Raw genomic sequence first — 27,212 nt, 5'->3', positions numbered from 1 at the left:
TGCCAGTTTATAGTGATGTCTAGTACTGGGGCACATTATTCTGACACCGGGCCAACCAGTCCAAACACTAACCTCTTAATGCTGAACGCCAAGCGAGGCAGCTGTTAGTACAATTTTTGTAAGTCTCTGGTATGACTCGGCCAAGGATTGAACCCACAACCTGCCGCATCCGAGGCAGATGCTCTAACCACTAGGCCACCAGAGCGGTGATCCAGTTTTGATATTTTTCACAAAGGTATCTAATCTGCAGAAGGAACATTATCTTGCAGTCAAAAGCAAATCCTAAATATTTGGCCTGATACACAACTGAGATAAGAGAACGTTCAAGCAAGATAAAATTTTGAGTCATCATGAATGTTATATACCATATATACTCATATACAAGTCGAACTGCAAACTGCACAGACCCAGATCTGCTTTGACATTATGCATCAGTATATCTGGGTCTATTCAGGTTATTATGAGTAACCACTACAACACAGAATCTGATCAGCTGGTGCTTTAACAAATGGTAAAACAGGATCTATGCAGTTTGCAGCTGTACTCATAAACATGTATAATTAACTTACGTACATAAAGTTTTAAATGTAAAATCCCTTTTTTCTGACCATTTTTAAAACTCTATTTAGACATACACACAGCTCAACAGCATGCATACTATCCTATATATCACAGGATTCATAGTCGCCAACATATGATAAGCAGTCAGATTCTGGACTAATGTATTTCACAATATTGTTAGTTCTTCATCTTGAAAAGGGTGGTTGAAAATATGCACCGAGATGCAACCTTATCCTGTCAATAGCTTTCAGAACAGACAGTACCTCATACATACCACCAACCCCCCTTTGAGAGGTTAAGTGTAATTATTGCTATTAAAAGTAGTTGCAAAAAAAACGTAATTTGGGTGAAATAAGTGTAATCTCTATATTATATGCCTGAATTAAATCATGTATGAATAATACATATTTTTACAATTAACATCGTTCTGCAGCAGGTCAAAATTTCAGTCACAAATGGCAAAATCAATATGAATTGAAAACAGAATACAAGCACAAAATATACAGAAAAATGATTTATATTCAGACTCATAAACTATTCTACGTGTAAATTTGGCTGAAGGATCGTGAACTGGAAATCTGCAATGAGGTCAGATGCTGATCTGACATGTTTGAAGCTTGAAAAGATCAGTCTGCTCTAACATTTTCTCTGTGTGTGTGTGCAAGTGCGATTTGGATTTTTAACGTAGCTTTAACAATTTTTCAGTCATACTGCTATGATGTCTGCAGTGTGGCAGTTTATAGTGATACCCAGCACTGGGGCATCATATCGAAGACATGTTGCATGATGTCCCACCCTGTTACATTATCCTGACACCAGGCTGACCAGTCCTAACACTAACCTCTTAATTTTGTGTCATAAAACATCCACAACTCGCACCATAAAGCATTTCAAATAACATCTAGTGTCATTTTCTCTAAAAGTACAGACTGGTTCACAACTGCTCTAGCTAATCAATCAAATGAATGTGTGATATAAAGTTCACATTTCAAGAAACCCATCTGTTTTCTTGGAAATGGGTCATATATAGTTGCTATAAATAGCAAATGAGGAAAGTACTTGTAAGCTATTCTCACTCAAGAAGTTCACCTTTTTAAGAATACTCTCAAATTTATATCAATGGAATTAAAAAGAAAATAAAAATGACAAAACAACTTTTTATCTGCTTATTTTTATTTCATTTTTAATGTACCAAAAAGGTGTAATCCATATAAAGTTTTGTGTAATGCATAATTTGGTGTAAAAAAAAGTGTAATGATTACGTCAACAGCATAATGGCTGGCATGTATGGTACCTACCATAACTGAAGGTTCGACTATTTAAAAACTCTGATAAAAAGATAGGTAGAAACCTTAGTTGAAAGGTCATTCATTTTGCCAGACTTCTATGTGATGTCATAAACTTTTCAAGTCCAAATTGATGGTAATACATCATTTTCCTGCATGAATCATTTTCCTTCAAGAAAGCTTCAGTAATGAACATTTTAAGTATAAATATATACTACAAATACTTGCTTTATAAGTCAAATTTTGAATTATTTTTTTTTACTGAAAATCCAGTTCATGCAGAGTATGGTCATCTTATTGTTTGACATACAAAAAAAATGTAATAAATCTAAGGTAATATTGGAAACATTTTTGTTTGGCAGAACATACTAAATACTGTCAATTCAAATATTTTTCTTTATTCATCTCACTATTCCATATATGATATGCACTGTATTTACCTGGTTCATAATGGTAATCATTACATGTTACTTCTATCTGCATTCTATTAGAATTTAATAATTTTGAGAAATATTAAATTAATTACTCACCACAAAGACAAGAATCCATCAATATTTTTTTAACATGGATGTTTACTAGTTACTGCCTCCAAATTTGTGAAATTTGGAATAATCCTATATTCTCGAAGATTTTTCGCTGCATAGTCATTGTGTTTGATGCAAAAAAACGTTTTAGTACTATTTATCTTAAGCTAGATCTAACTCACAAGTGATGTTTCCCAAGTTATCTGCTAGTACATGTATGCCAATAAGCTCTTTGCCAGTAAAGGCAGCACCCACATTTTGTTCCAAGCTGACAATCCTTTGATCAAGTGGCAAATTTGATACTTGTTAAGTGCCAAGCATTCTCCCTGTGTGTGTCTAACCTTAATCCCTTAGCTTGTAAAGGCAATACTCACTTCATTTTCCCAGCTGACAAACGTTGGATCAAGCCTTGAATTTAATACTTGTTCATTGCCATGTGAAGTCCTATATTCAGTTTATGAGAGTGCTTATCTGAACTCCCTGTGATCGTGCCACAGAGTAACACCTGTACAGCTGTGGCATATCCTTTAAGAGATTTTGCTGACTGGATTATCAGTGTCACTTACAGAGCCCAAGCTCAGTCTCCACATAAACACCTACCAATTACAGCAACAAGGAGGAATTGGAGTCAGACAATGTTTACGATGACCAGATGATGACAGAGGATATGAGAACTTTATTCTGTAACATGTATCTGATTTAATCATGTTTATTTTTAATTTAATTGCTTGTCAGTTTTAACTTTTTTACTCTACTATAACGTAAATATTTTCACTAGAGATGATACATTTTCAGAAAACTGTTTGACCTTGACTGTTAGTTTATAAACACCAGGTGTTGATCTAAATTCTGACCTGGATTCATAATTAGTAAACAAAGTTCTATTTGATTTTAATCTGATTGGTTGCTGTCAAGGTCATGATGGGACTATGTGGGTTAAGAAGTAAACACTTTTTTGAAATTTTATTCTGGGAATAAAATCATTGGTCTAATCAAGGCCATATTTTGTGTATGTGATATAAACATGATCCTGTGACCCACCCTCTGATTTCGCAACTTGGGGGAATTTAACTCACACCCTGATAATTCAGGAACCTGCTTATAACACGGGGTCAGGTGTGGATCCCATTTTTTAAAACAGAAAATACCCCAAAAATTGATACCTATTTGTTGAACTTGAAGAAAATTGCAATCAAAGTTGGCAAAAGAAACTTTGATGTATCGCTCGTTTTATTGTCAAAAAAGGCAGATAGGACATGGAAATTTTAATCAACACTGTGAAATATCAAATTAAAAAATAGGTCATACAAATTTTTTACATTTTCTTTCCAAGCGACATTCCTAGTACACCGTAATTAACGATATATAAAGAAATTTTGATTAATGAAAATGTCACTTATGCCGACTGGAGGCAGTACTTTAATAAATAAATACAAATTAAATGATTTTTTTTTTATCTATTGAAATTTGTGTTCAAGTTCAATCTTTTAGTTCATTTTAAGTGTAATTGTCATAAATGCAATGTGTCTTCTTGTAATTAAACGTAAAATGTATCAATCTATCGTAACAGCCATGTCTGCGAGCATTTCTCTGAGAACCTAATTAAGTGCCGATCGTGTTTTGACGACTGATTGTAACATGAGGATTCATACAATAAATAGCCCAGTTCCCTAACGCAGCTCCCCCCACCCCATGGTTTTCTTGATGTCAAAGTGATTTTTCTTTCAATTTTTGGAGGTCCCTTGGTAACTCGCGCCTCACTTATAGTGCGGTCTATACTTGTGGACCCCTTTGTGCGAGAGTTATCAAGGGAGAGGTGTACATGCATGATATACTAAACTAAAATCTGCATCTGCCTTTTATTCTTTAGAAAAATAAATCTACCAATCTACATGCATTATAGGTAATGCAGTCAAATGGATGGAACTGATAATAAAATGTACATTAATCAAAGGTACCTACTTTTTCTATTAAAAGAGATTTGTTGACATTCAAACACTTTTGTAGATTTTCTTTATGCTTTTCGATCAATTTTTGCTGAGCTGTAAGCTGTCGCCTCAGTTCATCATTTTGCTGAAATGGAAAAAATCAGGATGAAATATTAAAATCATAAAATACTTTCTAAAAGAAACATGTGCTTCCATACCTGTTAACAAGACTTCCTCAGTAAGGCTGTTAAGAAGTTTTTCACAAGTTTGACCAATTTTAATAAGGTACATCACAACACCTAGTACTGCTATTGTTGACTTGGAAAACCAGCATTTTAACAGTTCAGAAGTGGAATTTGAGGCTGAGGTAGTAAAGACAAACATCATGTTCAAGTAAAAAGTTTGTTAAGTACAAGCAGACTTTAATTGCAGTTTCAGAAAGTGAAGCACCAAAACCCATGGAGCTCAAAGACTTCTTGCTCATTTTCCCAACTTCACATGATATATGGGTTTATTCTGAATTTAAAGTGGCAATAGCCTTGGGGGGGGGGGGGGGTAATCGCATCATTGCTTACAATTTACCATAATTATTATGTACTACATTTAATAACCCTATTTATCCTACGACCTATTTAAGAATCAACAGTGACATCTCAGGCTGCACTTCACCGAGAATGATAAATTTAGTCCCGATGTTTAGCTCAGTAGTTAGACTCTTTAGGCCTACATCAAATTTGACTTGCTATCCAACTGTGCCAGATGGAATGATGTCCCCTCATTGGTTAACTAATATGATGTACTGTCTACGGATGACCTTATTTTCAGTTGACCAATGAGAGAGCAGTATTCCATTCAATGCACTTGCATATTAAGACAGCAGGATCAAAGCAATGGACCAAGTCAGGCTGTGCCACTGGAAAACAAGCCGGCATTCCTTATGGGTGGGATAGCATACCATTTTATATAGGCCCAAAAACTTGAATCTCTAAAGGGTTCATATGCCTTTGGTGTGACAAAATTCAAAGACTTTTTCAAATTTATTCAAGGACCCCAATGTTCAGTGCACTTGTATATTTATCAATGGCCATTTAAAGGATTAGTGAGAATCTTGCAATTTTCTGACAAGCGGCTTCATAATATCTGTGCAATAGGCTCAAGACTTTATAATATAGAATAAAAAAACAAATCTAAGGAGAATAATAACACTTTATTTCTAAGAAAACAAATAAACTCAGATCTTTATATGAAGAAAAAAAAAAACAACCACCTATTGATTGCATAGCAAATTAGTTATACTAGGTTCAACAGTTCCTTAAATTCTGAACTCCAACTACACTACAAGTACAACTGCTGGAGATCAGAGTCTGCTTGTATGACAGTTTCAAATCATCATATGAAGAACAAAATACAATGGGAGGATAAAAAGTGGACAAAGTAGAATAGTCACAATCTTTTCTTTAAATTCTACACTCAAACATTTTGCTGCAAGTGAAATGGGTAAGCACTTGCAGAAAAATACCTAGATAAATCTTCTGTATTCTCAATGCACGTGTTTATCCTTTGTCGGAGTGAATGCAGCCTCCTGAGTATTCGGCAGCAATCGGAGTTTACAGATTCCCAAAGCCCACCTTCTCTCTCCAAACACACTTCAAGAAAACACATTGGCTGACCTCATATATAACGTTTTGCATAATTTGTGTACCTAGAGTTGTCTGCAGTAGACATAATCGATTTCTGGAAGAACTCTGATATGATGCATTCACATGGCATCTTAAAACTGTCCACAGCAAAAATATGCCATGCGTCACTGAGTCTATTTTTTAATATCTACTGTCATTATCTTTTGTTTCGAGAATCTGAACAGCTGATTCACCATGATTTGAAGTAAAAAGATGGAACTCTCTGCCATGTAAAATAATTAAGAATGGTTGTTGGAAAAGATTCTTGCACTTTTTAATGCTCTCTATAATCATCTCCACATGCAATTACTAATATCTGATTGGTCACAAGTTGTAAACCATTCAACAGCAAACAGTTTTATTTCGATTACATGACATAATAGGATGAACAGAAACTTTTGTACATTCATTTGTTGATTAATTTTATATTTTTCAAGGCTCAAGGCTTATTTTCAAAGACTTTTTAAGTTAAAAACAATTTTCAAATACTTTTCAAGGATGAATCAAAATTCAAGTACTTTTCAAGGTACCATGCTAGCTCTGCTCTAAGATAAACAATGGTGCTACAGTTAATGTGCAAAATATAGCAGGATATATCAGTGTCAATTCAAAAAAAGTCACAGGAAATATGGAAGAGTAGTCCCATTATTATGTTTTTAAAAAACTGTAGGAAACAATTCAGGTCCCCATGGCAATGGCTATCATCTCTCCTGCCACAAGACATACTCAAATTGACATATAATATTGAAAAAAACTATGCTGATTGTTTAAACTTTTCAAGAGTTTGTCTTTATCATCTGCAACATGTTTTCATATATTGGACATCATTTCTGAAAATGCCAAACAAGCAACTGTTCCATAATGCAAACATTTTGCCAGAAAAATATGAGTAGTTTAAGGTGTTTGAGGTACTCCAGTCAAAGTCAAATTGGTTCCCCAATGATCACAACTGAATCTAATATGAAACCAGATCAGACATGGACTAGCCAATATCCAGATTAGATGGAAACAATCATGTTTTCTCAATTTTTGCTATTCTTACACAAGTCTGTAATTTAAGGGATATTTTAGTAAGGCTTACGATCAAATTGTAAGGGTTGACAGGTTCGAATTTATAGTACCTCATCTGACATAAATATGAAACTTAACCAAGATGTGATAGGTAAACATAAGAACAGATTGACTTGGATAACACTATATGCACCTAACACTGTCAAGATTCAGCACACAAAAAAATGAAAAAAGTTGTTAGTGAGTTTGCACTTGCATAATACAAGACGTTTTTAGCTAGAGGTTTATCAGTAGTTGTCTTTAATTTTTGCAATATGTAGGCAATCCGTATTCCTCAGGATGATGTGAAGTCCAACATGAATAAATACTATCAAACTATTTATGTGAATAATACGGTATTGCTATATCCTGCTCCCCCACCCCCTCAAAATAAAACTAATCAAGTCACTGTTTCTCCTGATGCAAGGTTATAATTTATGAAACCATTTTGAATTGAAATATTTTTCTTCTCATCAATTATTGGAAATCAAACTGTATAATTTAACTTGCTGCAAGTTCAACATGTCTGATCTATTTCCCTAGTCTTTTAGACACTTGAATTTGACAAAAGAATATTATTGAGTGTTTTATGATAGATTTCAATAATTGACTAGATAAAGAGAAATATGGAATACTACATCTTTCAAAAACAATCCTCTGTAAAATCATTACCCTGCACTGTAGTCATTTATGTCTAAATTTCTGTAGAAATGTTACCAAAACTGTACAAGTCATCTGCTCCAAAGTATTACTTACGTTGCTTAAATTAATGTAAGCACATACCCTAAGTAAATCTTCTATTCTACTATCTTTCTTTTCCATGTTTGTTGATGACTGGGTCTCTAATGCCTTCAGATGGACAATTGTCAAGTCGGTCTGCTGGCACAATGTAAAGAGAAAGTAACAATTATTATTTCACACACAGAGACACGTGTTCATTATATAGGTGTACAACCTACCATCACACATGCTAAAGTTTCAAAGTAACATTTTTTTTTCATTATATTGATAGTAGGAAATACTCCAGTTGGGTACAAAAATGATGTTTGCTAATAATACTTTTATTGTTTAAGGAATAATTCTACAATTTTTTGGCTCATGCATGACAAATATAATTGTTTTTAAAGTAATTAATTTTTCAGAAAGATTGATTTCATATGGAAATATGGAACGTTTATTGACTTAGAAATTATATGTCTTGCCTGATGCCCTATCCAATACAACTACAATATTGCTTTGACCCTAAATGTGCTTAGGGCTCTGACACTGAGTAAAAGTGTATGAATATGAAAGGTCCTCTTTATGATTTAACAATCCAAGTATGACAGCTATCTCTTCAAGGGTATAGGACTAATGAACACAGAGAAAACTAACCAAAAATTTGAACAAAATTTTCCAAGGACCTTGCACTTATCTAAGGGTCAGAGGAATGATGGGATTTCATCAGTATGAAAGAGCTATGATTACTGATTCTAAAATGCAAGTATGAAAGTTATCTCTTACAGGGATTGGGGTTTATGAATATACATTACAAAAACGTGAAGCACAAACTTTACCAAATTTTAGTGACAATGACCATACCTGGAGCCAGAATGAGGGTTGGGGTGTACATATATGAAATGGCCGGTCTACCTAATTCTAAAGTCCAAATATGATGACCAATCCTTCCAGGGTTCAAGGCTTATGACTTAAAGAATTTTAAGCAAAACTTGTTAAGGTTTTCAAATGACCTTCACTTTTCATATGGTGGGTCAAGGTGCATGACATGAAACCAGTTTCCTAAATGAACAGTATGATAATTAATACTACCAATGTTTAGGATTTAAGACCACCAAGAAAACTTTAAATGAAAAGATAACCAAGACTTTCAGATGACTCTGACTTAGTCTGGAGGTTACAGGGGCCAGAGTAAGGATGTTTGTACATAAATATAAATGTTTGAGAGCTCTGTGCAGGACTAAACTCAGAATTTTTCTTACCAAGTGCATTTTTTCACATGTGAAAAAAGAAACACACTTTCAAAGTCCTATTTCTATAAACAATTTATCTGGATGAGACAAAAGTTGGAAATAAGAAGAAACTACAAAACATTTCTATCAGTTTCCATTTTCAGTCTTATTATCATTAACCCTTTCATCACTAGGTAACTTTGGGAGCATAGAGTCCTCAACACTAAGTAACTTTGGAGTTGTAAAGCAAAATGACTTGTAGATTTTGAAATAACATAACTTTGCCAATTTTAAAGATATCTGCCTGGATTAGGTGTCAAAATCAAGGTTCAAAATCAAATTTTTATGACTAATTGACTAAAATGTACATATCTATTACAACTGTTAAAATACAGGTGCACACAGGTAACACAACAGGTAAAATACAAGTAACTATCTATTTACTTCTTAGAAAACATATAAAGTTCCCAAAACTTGTTCAATTGACCTCAGATGTACTCATGTATAAATCCAGTTGCAACACAAGTCTTTATTTCAGGTATATGACAGGTAGAAATTAAAATTCCATAAAATGCTTTGATTTCATCCAAGGTGAGATCTGTTCACACACCTGTATCGCCTCTGGCATGTTTGATCGTCGCATTCACATTCATCAGACAGACGTTTCCAAAAACTTCATCTGAATAGAATAGTTGAAAATATTCCAAAGCTTTCCTGGAGCCATCTAACACTCAGGTGGATCCAACTCTCTCAGAAAACTGAAACAAATCTTTTTGGTTTTCCAACTTCGACCAAACAAAACCACGTGGAGCGTACACTTCCTCCGGTTCAAAACCTTCAAAGTCCTTTCATCGTCATCACTGTCACCCACAAACGCATTCCATTGCCTCTCCAGCCGCCTTGTCTCATTTTCATCCAACTTTATTAGGTTGAAATCCACTGATAATTCCAAATGCGACACTTCACCCTTATCTGATCTTTCTTCAAACTCCGCCATTTTGGATACAAATTTCACCATTCAGAAGAGTCATTAAAAGTGCCTACTTTGTTTGACATTTCTAGTTGTATACAAGCTAAACTCACAAGATAATCTAAATATAATATCTACATTACAAGTAGGAAGTTATTAGAGGTACCCCAAAATTTGTACAGACTGTACTATAACGTTGGAGAAGAACACTGCCCCAGACCGGTAAAGCGCTCCATAGTGTTTGGGGACTTACTTCCCCATGACCGGTAAACCTATCCATAGTGTTGAAAGGGTTAAAAGATAAGATGAAAAAAGCTGTATCACCAGTAGATTTGTTATTCTTATTTACAACAAGACTGATTACAGACAAATTCAAATTTGTAATTTTGGACAATGAAAGGGTTAATGAATAAATCATCCTCACCAGGACTAAACAACCATTTCACTTTTAGTCTAACATGTGACAAAAATATCTGCAATTAGTCATCTTACACAAAAGCTCTGGCACAGCATGTCATCAGAAAAGACAAAGTAACATGTTGTTGTAGGGTTTAACGCCATTTTTCAGCACACAATAGGCTATACATGGCGGCCAGTATTAATGGTGGAGAAAAACCCCGGAAAGAACCACCGTCCCACTAGAAGCTTTCTCACATACCCATATTAGCCAAATCCGAGACGACAAAGTAACATATTTGTTATCTAAAGCAGTCCACACTGAACTGTAATATTTGACAAAAATGGCTTCTCTCCACCAGAATGAGAAGTCCAAAGTGATGGGAAACAAAGGAGAAACACGTGTTTTGAACATAAATTAAATTTCTCCTTAAACTTTATAAACCTTTTAAATTTGTTAAATTTTATTCTGTACATTTATTGTACGACTTTGTTAATACATGGGGAAAGTGACCCTGAAAATGGGTTACTGTTGAAATTCAAAGATATCATGGCACAAATCCTTGCTTCCTACATTTCCAGGTTGAAATACAAAATAAATTTGTTTACTAACGATTAATTTGCCTATAAACCTCCACAAGATAGGTTGGGGTGCATATATATGAAAGGGCAGCATTTCATCATTACAAAGTCCAAGTATGACAGCTATCCCTCACGTAGTTTGGGAAAAACACTTCAACCAAACCATAATGTTGACACTGGCATTAGTGGAATGTGTGATAAAACAATCTCGCCTCTGCTAATGCAGGCGAGGCATAAAAATCTTGCAAATTACCCCCTTTCTTCACAAGGTGGGAAAGGGTGCACGCAAATAAAAGGAAAGAGCTAATTAATTATATAGTCCAAGTATACCAGCTATCCCTTTGTGGGTTAGACAGAAAAACTTCAACAAGAACCTAATGGTGCTGCTGGAAGGAGTAATCCTTTGGTCTCACCTGTGCTAAAGCAGCTGAGATATAGGACAAACATTGCAGCTCAATTTCACACAAATGTAAATATATTTTATATTGGGGAGTGTGAAATAGCTCGTTAAAACTCTAGGAGAATTGTGAGAAATTTTAATAAGTTCTTGATGAACTAATGGTTTTGAAGTGATTTAACAAAACAACTCATTTTTTCAAATACAGCATTTCAAGTTTTTAACTTCTATGGTTAAAAATAAATGTATTCTTCAGTTTTTAAATCAGAACTGTGACATTGCAACAACAGTGCTGAATTGCATTTCATGAGCAAATGATGATAAAACAATGTATCAATACAGTTCATTCAGCTCCAGAGAATTGTTTTCAAGGAATTATATAACTTTATTAGTTTATCACTACATAATGGGTATAAAAATTAAAGAAAACAAATACTTCTAAGTTACCTAACAGCAAATGGGTACTACTTCATCTGATATTTCCAGTGTCAAGTGTCATCTGAGTCACCAAACTGTATCCCATTTTGTTTAAGGAATATATATATACATAACAAAAATACAGAATTTCAAGATGTACTTAATTCAGTTTTAACATTTTGTATTCCCTCAGATAAATGCAAGCACTTTTCCAAGATAAAATGAACTTTTTCAAAATTAAAGGAGAATGCAAGACACCTCTTTCAAAATCAATAATTTTTCACGATCGTTCAAAATAGAAACTAGGAGAATTTTTTGTATTTCAGCTCTCCACTTTCTTTTTAGTCATTACCATTATCAAAAAACAACATGGATACAAGATTCAAGAAAACTAATTTATAGCTTTATAACCTCAGAAAAAACAAAAACAATCAAACCTGTCAGACAACCATCCCTATTTGTTGACTAACCACTCAGACCCTGCCGAACAGCCATTAGTATAGAGACCAATCCACTAAAACCCTGCTTAACAACTACCACTGCAAGACCATTCCACAAATCCTTGCCTAGCAACCATCCATGCTTGAAGACCAATCCATTAAAACCCTGCCTAACAGCCATCTATGCTTGTAGACCATTCCACAAATCCCTGCCTAGCAACCATCCATGCTTTGAAGACCAATCCACTAAAACCCTGCCTAACAACCATCTATGCTCTTAGAACAATCTACTAAAACCATGCATAACAACCATCCATGCTTTCAAGACCAATCCACTAAAACCCTGCCTAACAAACAGCCATGCCTGAAGACCAATCCACAAAAAGCCTGCCTAGCAAACAGCCATGCCTAAAGACCAATGCACAAAAAGCCTGCCTAGCAAACAGCCATGCCTGAAGACCAATGCAAAAAAAGCCTGCCTAGCAAACAGCCATGCCTGAAGACCACTCCACAAAAAGCCTGCCTAGCAAACCGCCATGCCGGAGGACCAATCCAAAAAAAGCCTGCCTAGCAAACAGCCATGCCAGAGGACCAATCCACTAAAATTGCCTAGCAAACAGCCGTGCCTGAAGACCAATCCACAAAAAGCCTGCCTAACAAATAATCCAGTATGAAGACCTATCCAATGAAACTATAAGACAACTTTTCTTAAGTTATCTAAATAGCAAGTTCAACTGTATTATTTAAAATGATAGCCATGTCTGATGCAGTTTCTAAACTTAAATAGAAATCATACATCCAATTTCACATACAGCAGTTGCTTTCTGTATAAAGCATTTGACATACTTTATGTCAGTGCAATTTAATATCATTTGCAAAACACAATAATATAAGTACTGTGCATATAACCAAGTCACTTCCATACGATTTTTGCTGACTAATCTATTCACAGATCATTGTCACTTTAGTCTGAGACTACAATGTAAGTCTGAATATCCATGTTTATTAGCTGTATTAATATTTATCTACATTCTTTGTTCAATTTAAACAAAATGGATAAGCTTTGTTTATTGTAAGACTCACACTATTATTTGGTTAAATCCAACATTTGTCCAAAATTTGCTCTTTTGTAAGGAAATACAGTACAGCTCCAAGAGCAAAAAATCAATATCAGCATTAGTGAAACTGACCTGAACAGGTTTGCTATTCAAAAAGCTGGGAGGATATGACCCCATACTGTTGGAATTAGAGCTTTGGGGAGACGGAGACATATAACCCTGAAAAAAACAACATATGGCCATGAGGTTAACAACCGCCCCTCTTGGTTTATGATTTTATGAAAACACAATAAACATTTTTATCTTTATAGTTCTTTTTAAAAACCAATGACCTTGCTATGTGCATCTGATCCAACTTTCCTCTTTATATTTTCAAAACTAAATTTATCATATTAAGAGACTGTTTACAAAATTAAGCTAGTGCATATTCTTGGTGAGAAAAAATCAAAATATATACATTTACAACTTGTACTTATTTTTTTAAACAACATTTACTCACAAAGCATCATCTCTTAGAAAAAATCAATACTTGTAAATAACCAGAAATGTGCACTGGGACACAAATGCCCAAACCAATATGATACCCAAAAAAAGTATAATTCTGTGTCAAACTTGATCCATAATTCCATAAAATGGTCAGAAAACCATGCAAATCAGACCAGAGAAGAGAGCGGAAGAGAAATGGTTATGAAGAAAGAGATTGCCCAAATAGTGTCTTGTGGTCTTGCAAAAACAATACTTTAATGGAAGAGTGAGTACTTACATACTGTAAGGCTTGTGGGGAGGGGGACTTTGCTCCTGGAGTTGATCCAGACACATTCTGATTTCTACTTGGAGACTGGCACTGCTACAAGGAAGGGAAACTTGATATCAAAAGTAAATAGGACTACTATTCGCAATAAAAGATTTTGCACAATATGATATTAAGTATGTGACCTTTGTTAAGCATGCAAAGACACAAATCTTAAAATTTCAATTACATCATTTTAGACATAGTAATACTGTCCTAAGATTTTAGTTGAAGACAATAAATGAGGTACAAGTCATGACTTTAATACTTTTGTTCAATATTTTCATGCACCCCATGGGCACCATGGAGGATGCTTTCTAGTGACAGTGAGGAACAAAAGTCCATCTATTTAGGAGAAGCACAAATGTCAAGATTTTGAAGATATCTGCCATGGTTGCCATACTAGATGTCAAATCAGTACCATTTTTGTTTAGTACAAGCTAGACATCCTAAGCATTCTGGTGAAAACCCAACGATTCATAAGACTTTCCATCTAGGAGGAGTTATGGTATGATTTTCAAAATGAACACTGGCAGAGACATATTGGATGTTAATAGTTTTTATGTACCATATATACCTGCTTATCAGTCTACCATTTAACGAAGAAACAATTATTAATGCAGAAGAGGGGTTGTCTTATAAGCAAGATATAGCAATATGTTCAAATCTGACCTTGTTGTAATGATTGTACATCCTGGGCCACCCATATTTATTGTCAAAAGTACGACCATTGGGTCATGAAACAATAGCAATTGTTCCCTGTATTATGTGTCTTGGGACACCACATTTATTTTTCTTCTACTAATCGATTGATGTAATGAAAATACAATAAATACGTTTAAGAAATAATGCTTTTAAAATAAATGTAATTCTGTCCAAGTTTTAGTTGGCTTTGATGCTAGCAACCATAACCATTAACACCAGTATGGTAATTGTGATAATACCATGGAGCTTCTGCTAATGGATAGATGGACATCAGATGACAGGCAACACGTCATCCTATAAGCTGTCCTTGTCTGTGACTAGCAGAACTTACAAGTCACTGGTACAAGGTTGCAGCTTAATACTGAAACGTCTATGTCTATGTCATATGCACAGACTGTTGTGGAAAAAACTAAAAGTCTTAAACATGTGCAATCCTCCAGTAAATTATATCAAGAAGACCACCTGTACTGTTGCTGTTGATGAGACAGCATTCTAAAAATTAAATGCTGACAAGCCACAAGTATGTACCATAATACTTGCAAAAGTTTATTTTTAAACCATGGTTACAGATCTATGGATCTAGATCTGCTATCAGATAATTATATGAAAATATCTATTGGCATATATTTATGACTAATGCAAATCATTTCTGGTTACATGAAACTTGTACATTCACCATATTATTATTAACATCTTCAATGCCAAAAAGAAGCTTTAAACATCAGGTAATACAACACTGTCTGGATGATTTCAAATTTAAAGATAGTCATAAACATACATGCCAATCCCCCCCTGAGATATATAAGTGTTGCAATTATAAGTGCTATAATATTGCTATTATAAGTGGCAAAAAGTGCAATTTGGGGGTAAAACGTTTAATCTTATATGCAAGAATTACAGGACGCATGAAAAAGATAAATCTGTATGACAAACCTGGTTTTGCAACTGGTCAAATTTCTTATGACAAAGGGCAAAATCCACATGGATTAGAACCAGAATACAAATACAAAATATACTGAAAAAATATTTATATTCAGCACTCACTTCAACTAGTCTACATGTGTAACTTTCACTGAATGATTGTGAACTGGACCTCTGCAATGATCATGGTCAGGTGCTGAGAGTGATGTATTACATTACTCATATTCTTCTTTTACAAATTGTAAATAGTGTTGATTTTTTACTTTTCCTGATCTGACATGTTTTTAAATTTGAAAAGATCCGTCTGCTCTAACATTTCCGTGATAAAACATTCACAACTCACTGTAAAGCGTTTTACTTAACATCTGGCACCATTTTCTTTAAAAACAGACTGATTCACTAACTATGTCATCAATGAAATGAATCTGTTGGGCAACATACTCTTCTGAAGAAACCCATGTTTTCTTCAAAATGAGTCATATACACAGTTGCTATAAACAGCATATAAGGAAAATACTTGAGCTATTCTTACACAGCATTCACTGGTTTAAGATTATTCTCAAATTTTTATGAGTGGAATTAAAGAGATTATAATAAAATGACAAAACAATTTATGTGCCAAAAAGGCATAATCCATATACAGTCTGATGGAAAACTGAATTTGGTGAAAACAAAGCAAAATGCAGACCTGCCAACCCTGACGAGTGGGTCTCAGAAAGGCAGTTGATTTTTTTTCTGTAAAATTGTCCAGTTCTGAATAAGGTGTATCAAAATATCAATAACTGCTATTGTAAAGCTGCAAAATGTAATTAAAAGTTTGATGCATCGATGATAAACATCGTGTTCAAATGAAACGTTTGTAAAGTACACACAGACTTTATTTACCATTATTAGAGTTAAACAAACTCTAGTTCGAAACCCTATGCAGCTCAATGGCTTGTTGCTATCTCTCAACTTGACATACTAGATCAGTCATAACTCGAGTTTCCCCTAGGGGTGCAAGATTGCAAGTCAAAAATCCCCTTGGAGTCAAAACTGGGGATCAGATTCAAAATGTTGGATTCTCTGATGTGCAAATGAGGGTAAAGGGAAACACTGCACAACTATATCAGAAATCAATATTTCTGATGTTTCTTATAACAAGGTCTCAGATTTTCAAATTAGATGCTGTGGTAGACCATACTGGTTGCCGCCATTTTCACCATGTTGACATAGCCATCAATTTGGGAAAATAAGAGATAACGATAAATTCAAGACAGCCACAATGATGACTATATCGAGGGTAAGTTGCTTTCATTTTGGACCAAGCAGACACAAAATCTCTTCTGATGAAACACACCCCCATGTCAAAATAACTTTCACTTTAAGAGAAGTAGTAAAAATAAGATGTTCAAGATGGCCATTTAACGGACATCAGATAAGCACCACTTAAATTTAAGATCACCAGTCTTTTAGTGAAAACATTTATGGGGAAGTTGTGATAACAAAATTTTCAAGCTGGCCACTGTAGCAGTCATATCAGACCCATGATCAGCATGATTTTCTTTCAGAACCAAGAAGATATAATAAGAAGCCCTTCAATAAAAACCCAATTTCAAGAGGGCTGTTCAGAAGGATAGCAATAAATTGATTTTCATGATTGCTATTGTGGTGGCCATATTGGATGTCTAATCAGCAACATTTTCATTTCAGACCCAGTAGACATCATAAGAAACTTCATATTGATAAAACCATCCATTCTGAAGTAGTAGTATCAAGTTTTTCAAGATGGCTGCACTGGTGGCAATACTGGATGTCAGTGAGGCACCAGTTACAATCAAGACCAACATGACATCACAAGTCTTTCAGTGTAAACAACATGGCACTATGACTACATTAAGGAGTAGAAATAACAAGAAATTATCTAGATGGTGGCCATACTGGATGATTAATCAGTACCATTTTCATCTAAGAGCAGCTAGACAATGAAAGAATGTGTGTGGAAAGGTTCACAGCAATCCGCCAAGTACAGTGTAACCCCTCTATAATGCGCCCTGCTATAACACGAACTCAGATATAACACGATTGTGGAGTGGCTCCCGAAATTTTGTATATTCATTCGCACATGAAAAAATATTCATTTCTTCAAAGTTTATTATCAATATGGGAAGAGATCGCATATGAATTAGAATTTAATATGATCGTGGCGTGGTTTCCGCAATTTTAATTACATGAACGTGTATTTATCTCATAACAGGTATTTATTTTTTTTAAGTACAAGAAATAGTGTGTAAAATGTTTATTATGATTTTGGGGAAGAGTTCACGTATGAATTTTAATATAATACGATTGTGGCGTAGCTTCTGAAATTTAACAATATCACCAGGTTCTTGAAGTGTTATGCCAAAATAAACATTATCGAAAATGTTATTTATTACTGGTCCATGATTAAAGCCACTAAGTCATCCTTGTGATTGTCTTCAGTTAATTCTGTGTACAATCATTGCTCAAACAATAGCCAACAGGTGTTTCTTCTTTAACTGCATAAACAACTGAGCAGCAGACAATGCGGTGGTTGATACTTGTTGTTGCTGTTAACACCATTTTTCAGCACACGATAGGCTATGTATGGCAGCCAGTATTAATGGTGGAGGAAGAACCCAGGAAACCCTGGGAAGAACCACCGACCCACGAGAAGCTACTGGCAAGCTTTCCCACATACCAACATTGGCTGAATCCTACACTCAAACCCACGCAGACGGAGGTGAGATGGCAGTGATCCATAACGGAGAGTGCTTCAGATCACTCGCCCCCCCCCCCCCAAGAGGTGGTTGATAAAAGATTCTCACAATAAACATTAAAAAAAAAGAAGGAAAGCTGCCAACATGTTTCCTGGGCTTGGCAGTGTTATTATACACAATCAGTTGACCAGTAAATAATGTCCGCTTTATTATCTGGAAAATGAAAAGGTATGCGTTCAGCTTTAAAACAATTTTTTTAAAGTGACTCGTGACCATTGCAGACCTACTGCACTAAGTTCTCGGGTTTTACATGCAGATGGGATTTACTTATGAACTCATTATTAATATCCTATTTTTTTATAAAAATATTTTACCATTATGGAAAAGCAAGTTCACCAATACAATTTATTCTCTGCACTTTGTGCCCCAAAAATTATAATCATTTTGGGGAAGAGATCGTGTATGAATTAAAATAATGCGATATATAATACAATTATGGCATGGTTCATGAAATTTTAAATACATTTAGTGTGACCCCGCTATAACACGGTAGTTGGGAGCCATAGAACCCTACTGCATTACAGACCAAACTGTGTTATAAGCAACCAGGTCAGTTAGCTAAAAAAATTATGCACGTACCCAAAAAAAATTGCAGGGAAGGGGTGTAGGTTATAAATGTGGGCGGTAAAATACGTGCTTCATTGGCACAGTTACCATCTTAAATTGATGCACCTGTAGTCAAAACAGAGAAGACATGTATAATAGTTTACTTTATTTAGAGAACCGCGAATTGGTACATATACATGAATACTGCTTATATATACATGTCTAATGTATAGCATGAATAATATCAACACTGTTTACTCACCCGCAAATCTCATCATATACATTGAATCCACAATACAAGTGATTCCATCAAAAATATGCACACACACAGCTTTAAAATATTCAATAATTTTGTTACTGGTCATATTGGTCTGAATTCAGTTGAAAAATATAGCACAATTGTGTTGTTGTTGTTGTATGGTTTAACGCCATTTTTCAGCACAAGATAGGCTATACATGGCGGCCAGTATAATTGGTGGAGGAAGAACCCTGGAAAACCCCGGGAAGAACCACCGACCCACGCACAATTGTGTAACGAATGACGAAGCACATTTACTTTTCAGTATGTCCCAAGTCTGTAAAAGTTAGTTTGCATTTTAAGCAGCCATTGGTAGCGTTCATAAGCATAAACTTTTTCCCTACAAAAAGAAAACTTTCACGACACAGTTAACATGTTCCAGTCACGTTGGAAAATGCAAAAATCAGATTCCATCACTTTTATTTAAGTTTAGTACTGACTTTCTTTGATGAAAAGTTCTTCGCTTTTATTGAAAGATTGTAGATGGCTTTCTTTCATGAAGGGTGCATGCGTTATTGAAGTCACTGCTAAAGAACAGCTATGGAGAACCAAACAAATGCCCATTTCTTACTGCGGGGGCGGCAACATCAAATAATTGTATTGTATGAATGAAACTGATTTTTTTTTTCCATTTGCTGAGTACGTTTCCATAACAATCAGTGCTTCATTGGTAATCTGTTTCTTTTGAAATTTCAGCAAACTATTTTATCTGGGTACATTTTTAAAAAGGAATAGGCCATCGTTTGCACTATTCTAGTTACTGTCCCTCCACGCCTATTGAATAAAACAGCAAGATGTAGTTTTTAGTTTTAATTTCTTTTTACATTTGTAATAGCAGCATGATGCTGCCTTCCATGCATGCGTCTGAAAATTAACAAAGGTTCTTGGGTTTTACATGGGTATGGTGTTTGTTTATTAACTCATTATTAAATTCCTATTTTTTTAATAAAAATATTTTACCGTATTGGAAAAGCAAATTCACAAACGCAAGTCGTTCTCTGCACTTTGAACAATGATTACGACTCAAGCAAGAATAATTACAAATAAACACATGCTTTCAGCATGTATATCACATTTAGTTCAGATTTTGTGAATATTAAAATTCACAAAATATGAAGTAAACATTATATGCGTGCTGAAAGCATATGTTAATTGGTAATTATTCTTGCTTAAGTCGTTCAAACGAACAGGAGTACAAGCATTAATTATTGGAAATTTGCAACAGATAAATGTACATGGAAAAACATTAGAAAATTTTAGCAACATGAAATTTGTAGACATCATTCATAGACCCTGACAGGCAATGAACCGTACCCGTGCTTAGTCTTTCTTAACTTAATTTTGCTATTAATTTTCCCCACTGAATTCAGACACATAATGATGTGTGACAAAATTATTGAATAGTTTAAATATGTATGCAATTTTTGCAATGGAATTACATATATTATGTATTAATTTCAAGCAACAATGGTACAATATCAGACGGCAATTAAATAGTGTTGATACCCTGTTCATGCTGTATATTAGACACTGAATTCAGACACAATGATTAAGGAAAAAATTATTGAATATTGTAAATCTGTGCAAATTTTCAACTGAATTACATGCGTTATAGATGGGCTCAATGCCACAAAAGTAAACAGTGTTGATACCCTATTCTTCATATACATTAGACATGAATACACGTATATGTGCCAATGAGCTGTTCTCTGAAAAAAGTAAAATACTGTAAAACCCCGCATTAATGCGACCCAGATATTAATGCGATTAAATATTTTGGACCCCAGTTATCATATTATAGCAAGGATCCACTGTAATTTATAAATAGCAATAACCAACTTGTGCTTAACAGATGGATGGACATCAAACAAATCATCCCATAAGCTCTTCTGGTCTAGGACCAGTAAAGCTAATAATCCTTAACTTAGTTTGACCACGATACTAGCCATTTAAACTTGTGAGGTGCAACTCCAGTAAATCTTTGTCTTCCATCATGATTTTGCTAAAGCTCATGGATTTCTCTCTGGCAAAAATATCACTACCTTAAAATACTCATTAATCTTCTTTCCATTTGTTTCTGGCCGCGATTTGGTTGAACCTGAAAAATGGGAAAACAAAACAAAGGGTAAAAAGAATTATATACTTACTATACTTACTAAACCAGAAAACGGCCCTGTCCGATTGTGGTTTTGCGCAGTTTGTTTACCATTAGACACCGAGACAGGACGTTTTTCTGTTCAAGAGAAAGAAAATCAAATATTCATGATTTACGTTGATTACTACTAGATGCTTTAGAGAATTAGCTATTGAGTCCCTGCAAGTGATGATGTACAACATGTACACTTGGAAATAAACAGAAAATGAATGAACAAAAGTCCATGAATGAAGGATCGAGAAACAAACAGGATATTAATCTGAATATAGATCCAGAATCACAAAATAGAAAATGTGCTACTGTAACGCACCCATGCATAAAATATAAAAAAACATTAACTGGACTTTTAAAAAAGTTCCCTACTTAAGACATGATTACATTTTGGAATCGAAGTGTGATGATTTAATACAACATATGGGAATGACCAAACAGGGTTCTTATTGCATAGTGGTCTCATTTAAGCCCACTGCAAGTTTGACTACATTTGTAAGGTTTTCAAAATTCGTTAGGATTGGCAGCTATGTTGGCAGTCTATACTGCATGCAAAATGAGTGAAGATCTCACTTGATCTCTCCTACATATAATTATTTTAAACAAATGAATATGCTCTCTCACACAGCATATTTAAAACTTGTATCCAGTGAAGATAAAATAATGGCCATGTTAGTGGATGAGTTACCTTTACAAATATTTCTAAGTTCAGGTGACAACCATAAAGGTATTCATATTTTGAGATCATTCTGGGCTTATTTCTTACATTTGGCTATCAATGAATGAAAATCAGTACAAAAGTTGATGTTCCACAAAAATGAGACAAACATGCAAATTTTGTACAACTGACTTACTTCCTGCATCCCCATCAGTTGGTTTCCGCTTCCTCTTTCTCTCTGATGGATTTTTTTTCTCTGGCGTTTGCATCTGAAGCTATTAACGGATAAGAATTAGAATATACAGTGCTTAATTCTATGATAATTATCCATCAATAAACCAAATCTACAATGAGTGTGCACCCAAAGTTTCTCATCAAGATGGGGGTTCAACCATTTTATACCATGATAATTTCCCCCGATATTTTATCCTTAGCCCTTGCTCTCTTTGACCATGTTTATGAATGAATAGGTTAACTTATGTTAGTTTAATTATACTGTTTATACAATAACATTTATAACTGTTCAACTGATCATTTGGAACGAGTTTAACTAATTTATGACTAGGGCTGTATACTCTCCAACCCAAATAACATACAACAAATATACATAGAAAAGGGAATTATATACTCCTCTAACATTACCAAAGATAATCAATGTCTAATTTCCAATAAACTCAGTAATCTGTGAGAAAAAACTATCATATTCTTTTCTTTAAAAATCAACTCTGTGCGAAGTAAGAAAACAGAATGCAACCATTAAATGTTATAAAAAAATTAATCTAATCAAAACTGAGAAACTCCTATAACATGACATAGTAGACTATTCATTTTTTAAATCGGGCAAGCAAAACTTAAGCCAAGTGCTTTTCTTCCAAAGGGCTTGTGGCTTGTATAATGCAGGATAGCTGCAAACAGCTAGTAGTATTAAAGAGTGTTATTCACTATCCTCAAATATTTACAACATCATTTCTGGCAAATGACATCATATATAGAACTGTGGAACCTGTAAACATATCAATATGTATGATAGGAAACTGCCAATCCAAGGAACACTGCAGAACATAAGAGGATTCATGCTCCTCATGCTTATTTTCATGTCATAATTACTTCATTTACCTATATATGGCTACTCAGCCCTCCAGGCATACTGAATGCTTAATTGTACCCCTATGTATTTTACATCCAGTATCACCTCTACCAGCAGCCATTGAAAATTTTTGGTATGAAAATTCCAATCACATTCTATTACCGCTTGAAACAATATTAGATGTAGTCACCAAATTATTGCTCAATCAAAACATGACATGAAATAAAGGTGTGATTAATTAGAAGCATCTTCAACCACTTCATAGTATATTGCGTTTTCTCAAACCAAATCATCATAAACGACTTGACCTTTGGCCTACCAAGTCAAACCAATTAAATTAATGAAATGTTGTTGTTGTTGGGTTTAACGCCATTTTTCAGCACACGATAAGAACTTATTCCAAACACTAAGTTTGCCGTTTAACCCCAAAATACTTCTCCAAATTTACGAACGGCATTTTGTCTAAGTCTCAACATAATTTGATTCTGAGGTCACGTGCACTACTTATTCCAATACATTCAAAAATGAACACAATAACGAAAACTAAAGCTGTTTATTTGATGTACTTTTATAAATGACCACATGTACGTCTCTGGCTCTTTCTGCCTCTGAATTCAATCACTGTAAATATCATTACATTTTCCCTCCTGGCCGCCCAACTATTGCATCATGTTCTTCTTTATGTTCTCTTATAAAATTGCAACATGTACATCAAGAGGTCTTTCAGTCACTGAATTCTGTCATTGTAAATATCAGCACAGCTAATTAATCAACACATTTTCCCACAAAGCAGGTGGATGAAGCAGGACTGGTTCCCTGACCAAGTCCACTAATTCTAATTGATGGAGATGTACTTTGTGAAACTAGCCATAAGAATTGGGGGGGGGGGGGCGGGCATTCATGTCACATTATACGTCACTTATCTTACATTATGATCATAGGGTTTTACTATTAAAATGTCATTAACTACAGTTCTTTACAAATTATTTGGAAAATTATAAACATTATATAGATTTTCTTAATACCTGATAATTCTATTTTAAAAACTGAGCAAGACGCCGTAGATGTCAGGAAAGTAGATATTGTACATTGGATAATGCATTTTTTCAGGTGACAACAGTTTTACCTATGCACTAACGGTGATGAGGGATGCAAAGACCAAAGAAGTAGCAAAGATCACTGCTATTACTAAAGTAAAAATGCCATTATGAGCTGCCATGAGGAACAATTTCTTTGCGACTTAGGACAATCGTAATGGATCATCATGTGACATTATATAACATTTTAATAATGCAAAACAGTCATGTAATGATTTATTTTGTAATACAGCTGTATTGCTTCTTGTCAACAAAGTAATAACTAAACCGTCTTTTTCAATATTAATTGACTATTACAATAATAGACTTGGAAAAATATACATTACTTCTTCTGGCGACATTCTTTCAAAACAGGTGACAAAATACTGAGATTTGAGACTTTTTTGCGACAACTTTTTAAAAGCCAGGACCATCCCCGAAGTGCCATGCATGCAAAACATAGTAAAGTTACATATGTTGAACCGTTTAACGTGTATGAAACATATGCTTTATATTTATAAATTTACCGTTGGACAATTTTGGATTTCAGGATAATGGTACCATTCAAATATTTCCATTTCTTATGTTTAACCCATTTTATCCTGAATACGCCCACGGTCGTAATACATCATTCCATCCTAATACGCCTGCAGTCATAGTATCCCATTTTATCCTGAATATGACTATGGTCGTACTCTACTACGTATGTGTGTAGCGTCTCTAGAAACACGTGTTGTACATCACAAATATTTGTGTACTTCTTCACCTACACAGGAAATGGTTAAAGCAAGCATGCGCAGTGAAATTTTTACAAAATCATGGTTGGAAAAGAAACTGTTGACTTGAAAACCGATCGATAAAATGATGGATGACAACTCTGATATAAACATGGATGTTGATAGCGAGGGTAGCGACACTGAAGTTGAGGATTATGATGATTCTGATAATGATATTGACTTAAATGATGGGTTACAATTGAATAAATTCGATGGAAAAGATGATGCATGGCTTCATGCACTTTTCAATAGCGATTCAGAGAATGAAGCTGACTTTGAAAGCTTTCAAGAGGAATGGGTGCGGGATGATTTTTCGCTTCAGTTCCAGCCAAGATTTAAATTATTAGAAGGAGTAACTGTTCAACACCCAGAAGAAGCAGATGCACAACATTATTTTGAGTTACTCTGGGATGAATTATTATGGAAAAAACTTGTTGATGAAACAAATCGTTATGCTAAACAGGGGCGTAGAAAAAATCCCCCCCACCACCAAAGTCACCAAGATGGACACCAGTTGATATTCCCACAATGAAGGCATTTATAGGCTTATGTTTTGCCATGGGAATAATTCGTCTTCCATCAAGTCATAATTACTGGCGACAAAATAAGCATATATTTGTCACATCAGTCAATAAAATCATGTCTCGTGACAAATTTGACGTGACAAATTTGATCTGATTTGGCGATACTTTCATCTCCATGACAACGAACAAGCTGCAGAGCCTCTGCCAGAGGGAAGACCAGATAAGCTAAAGAAAATTAGATGGTACCTGGATTATTTAGACCAGAGATTTTCATCAAATTTCACACCAAAAACAACTGCAACGATTGACGAAAGCATGATCAAATTCAAAGGGAGACTCTCTTTTAGACAGTATCTTCCAGCAAAGCCAACAAAATGGGGCGTTAAGCTCTGGAATATGGCCGACAGCTCAACTGGATATATGCACCGATTCCAGGTATACACCAGCAAAGAAGATAGGCAAGAAAAGGGACTGGCTTACAGAGTTGTCATGGATCTCTGTTCACACATGTTTGGAAAAAATCTGAGTCTATTTTGACAACTTTTACACAAGTACAGATTTACTGAGAGACTTACATACTAAGGGGTGATGGCCTGTGGAACAGTCCATAATAACACGAAGGGGTTGCAAAAGGACTTGCTGCCAAAACAGCTGAAACTGAAGAAAAACGAGTACAAAGTGGCACAGAAGGATGAACTTACCTTTTGTGTTTGGCAAGATACAAAAGCTGTTTGTGTCTTGTCAAATTTTCATGATCCATCATCACGTGGCATTGTAAACAGATGCTCTGGTATGGCTATTCAGCAACAGGTTGAAGTACCCAAAATGCTATCCAATTACCAACAAAACATGAAGGGAGTAGATCTCTGTGACCAGATGGTTGGGTACTATCTGCTACATCACCGGTCAAAAAAATGGTGGCGTAGAATTTTCTTTTATCTTATGGAAACTTTGGCGTACAATGCATATGTGATTGCAAGGGACACAAATCCAGAGAGAGTCAAAACTATGTGGCCAACATTTCAAAGCTATCTGGAGGACTTGGTTGCATCTCTGGTTGGTGACACTAGAGCTGGAAAGGCTACAGCACTTGTTCCAGAGCCTACCAGAGGAACAGTGCAACATACCATTGAAAAAATGTTTGACAAAAAAAACCCCGTCATGAATGTTCACTGGCTGCTCAACCTGGAGCGAGAAGAGGGGTGACAAAATTTGGCTGCAGGGAATGCAATGTCCCTGTTCATACAGAATGCCAGGCAAAACACATCACTAGGTGTATAAATGTTTAAAAGCTGATGTTCACACAACAACTGATGTATGGCTTTTTTAAAAATGAAATATGCTTTTTTCAATGTGATGTGGACATTTTTATTCACCATTAAAGTAATATTGTTATTACTAACATAGTGATGATGTGGACTTCAAAATTTGGACAAAAATTGTACTGATTAATTATCTTTATCTATCTGAAAGGTTTCTAGGATTAATTTGTGACAAGTTTTCATGAGAAACTGCACGCTGAAGAACATGTTCCAGAATGTGAAGTAAACAAATCGTTCCATGTGTCATGTTGTCCAATTTTAGTAAAATTATTATAACTTTTGAACTAACAGTGCTAGAAACTTCAAATTTGGACCAAAATACTAGAAATAGAATTATTGTTATTTT

General features: G+C 34.8%; 1 protein-coding gene across 9 annotated transcripts in view; it reads right to left on the bottom strand.

Moving 5' to 3' along the window:
- LOC149776264 (serine/threonine-protein kinase tousled-like 2) overlaps positions 1–27,212 on the bottom strand; it is a 181,886-nt gene that overhangs the window by 127,056 nt on the left and 27,618 nt on the right. For 2 of the 9 annotated variants that reach the window (XM_089942676.1, XM_089942681.1), the window contains exons 4-9: positions 22,278–22,356; positions 21,425–21,510; positions 14,001–14,084; positions 13,370–13,456; positions 7,812–7,907; positions 4,334–4,444 (exon numbers count right to left, since the gene is read on the bottom strand). In XM_089942676.1, coding sequence (XP_089798802.1) covers positions 4,334–4,444; positions 7,812–7,907; positions 13,370–13,456; positions 14,001–14,084; positions 21,425–21,510; positions 22,278–22,356 — 543 coding nt within the window. Of the gene's footprint in view, positions 1–4,333; positions 4,445–7,811; positions 7,908–13,369; positions 13,457–14,000; positions 14,085–21,319; positions 21,376–21,424; positions 21,511–22,277; positions 22,357–27,212 lie in introns of all 9 variants that reach the window. The other 7 variants (XM_089942677.1, XM_089942682.1, XM_089942678.1 and 4 more) reach the window with 6 other exon arrangements.

Source organism: Sinohyriopsis cumingii, chromosome 18 (genome assembly GCF_028554795.1).
Source record: "Sinohyriopsis cumingii isolate HCF-2022 chromosome 18, ASM2855479v2, whole genome shotgun sequence".
NCBI lineage: Eukaryota > Metazoa > Mollusca > Bivalvia > Unionida > Unionidae > Sinohyriopsis > Sinohyriopsis cumingii.
The sequence above is the reverse complement of the archived record's forward strand: the minus strand, read 5'-3'. Positions and strand labels throughout refer to the sequence as shown.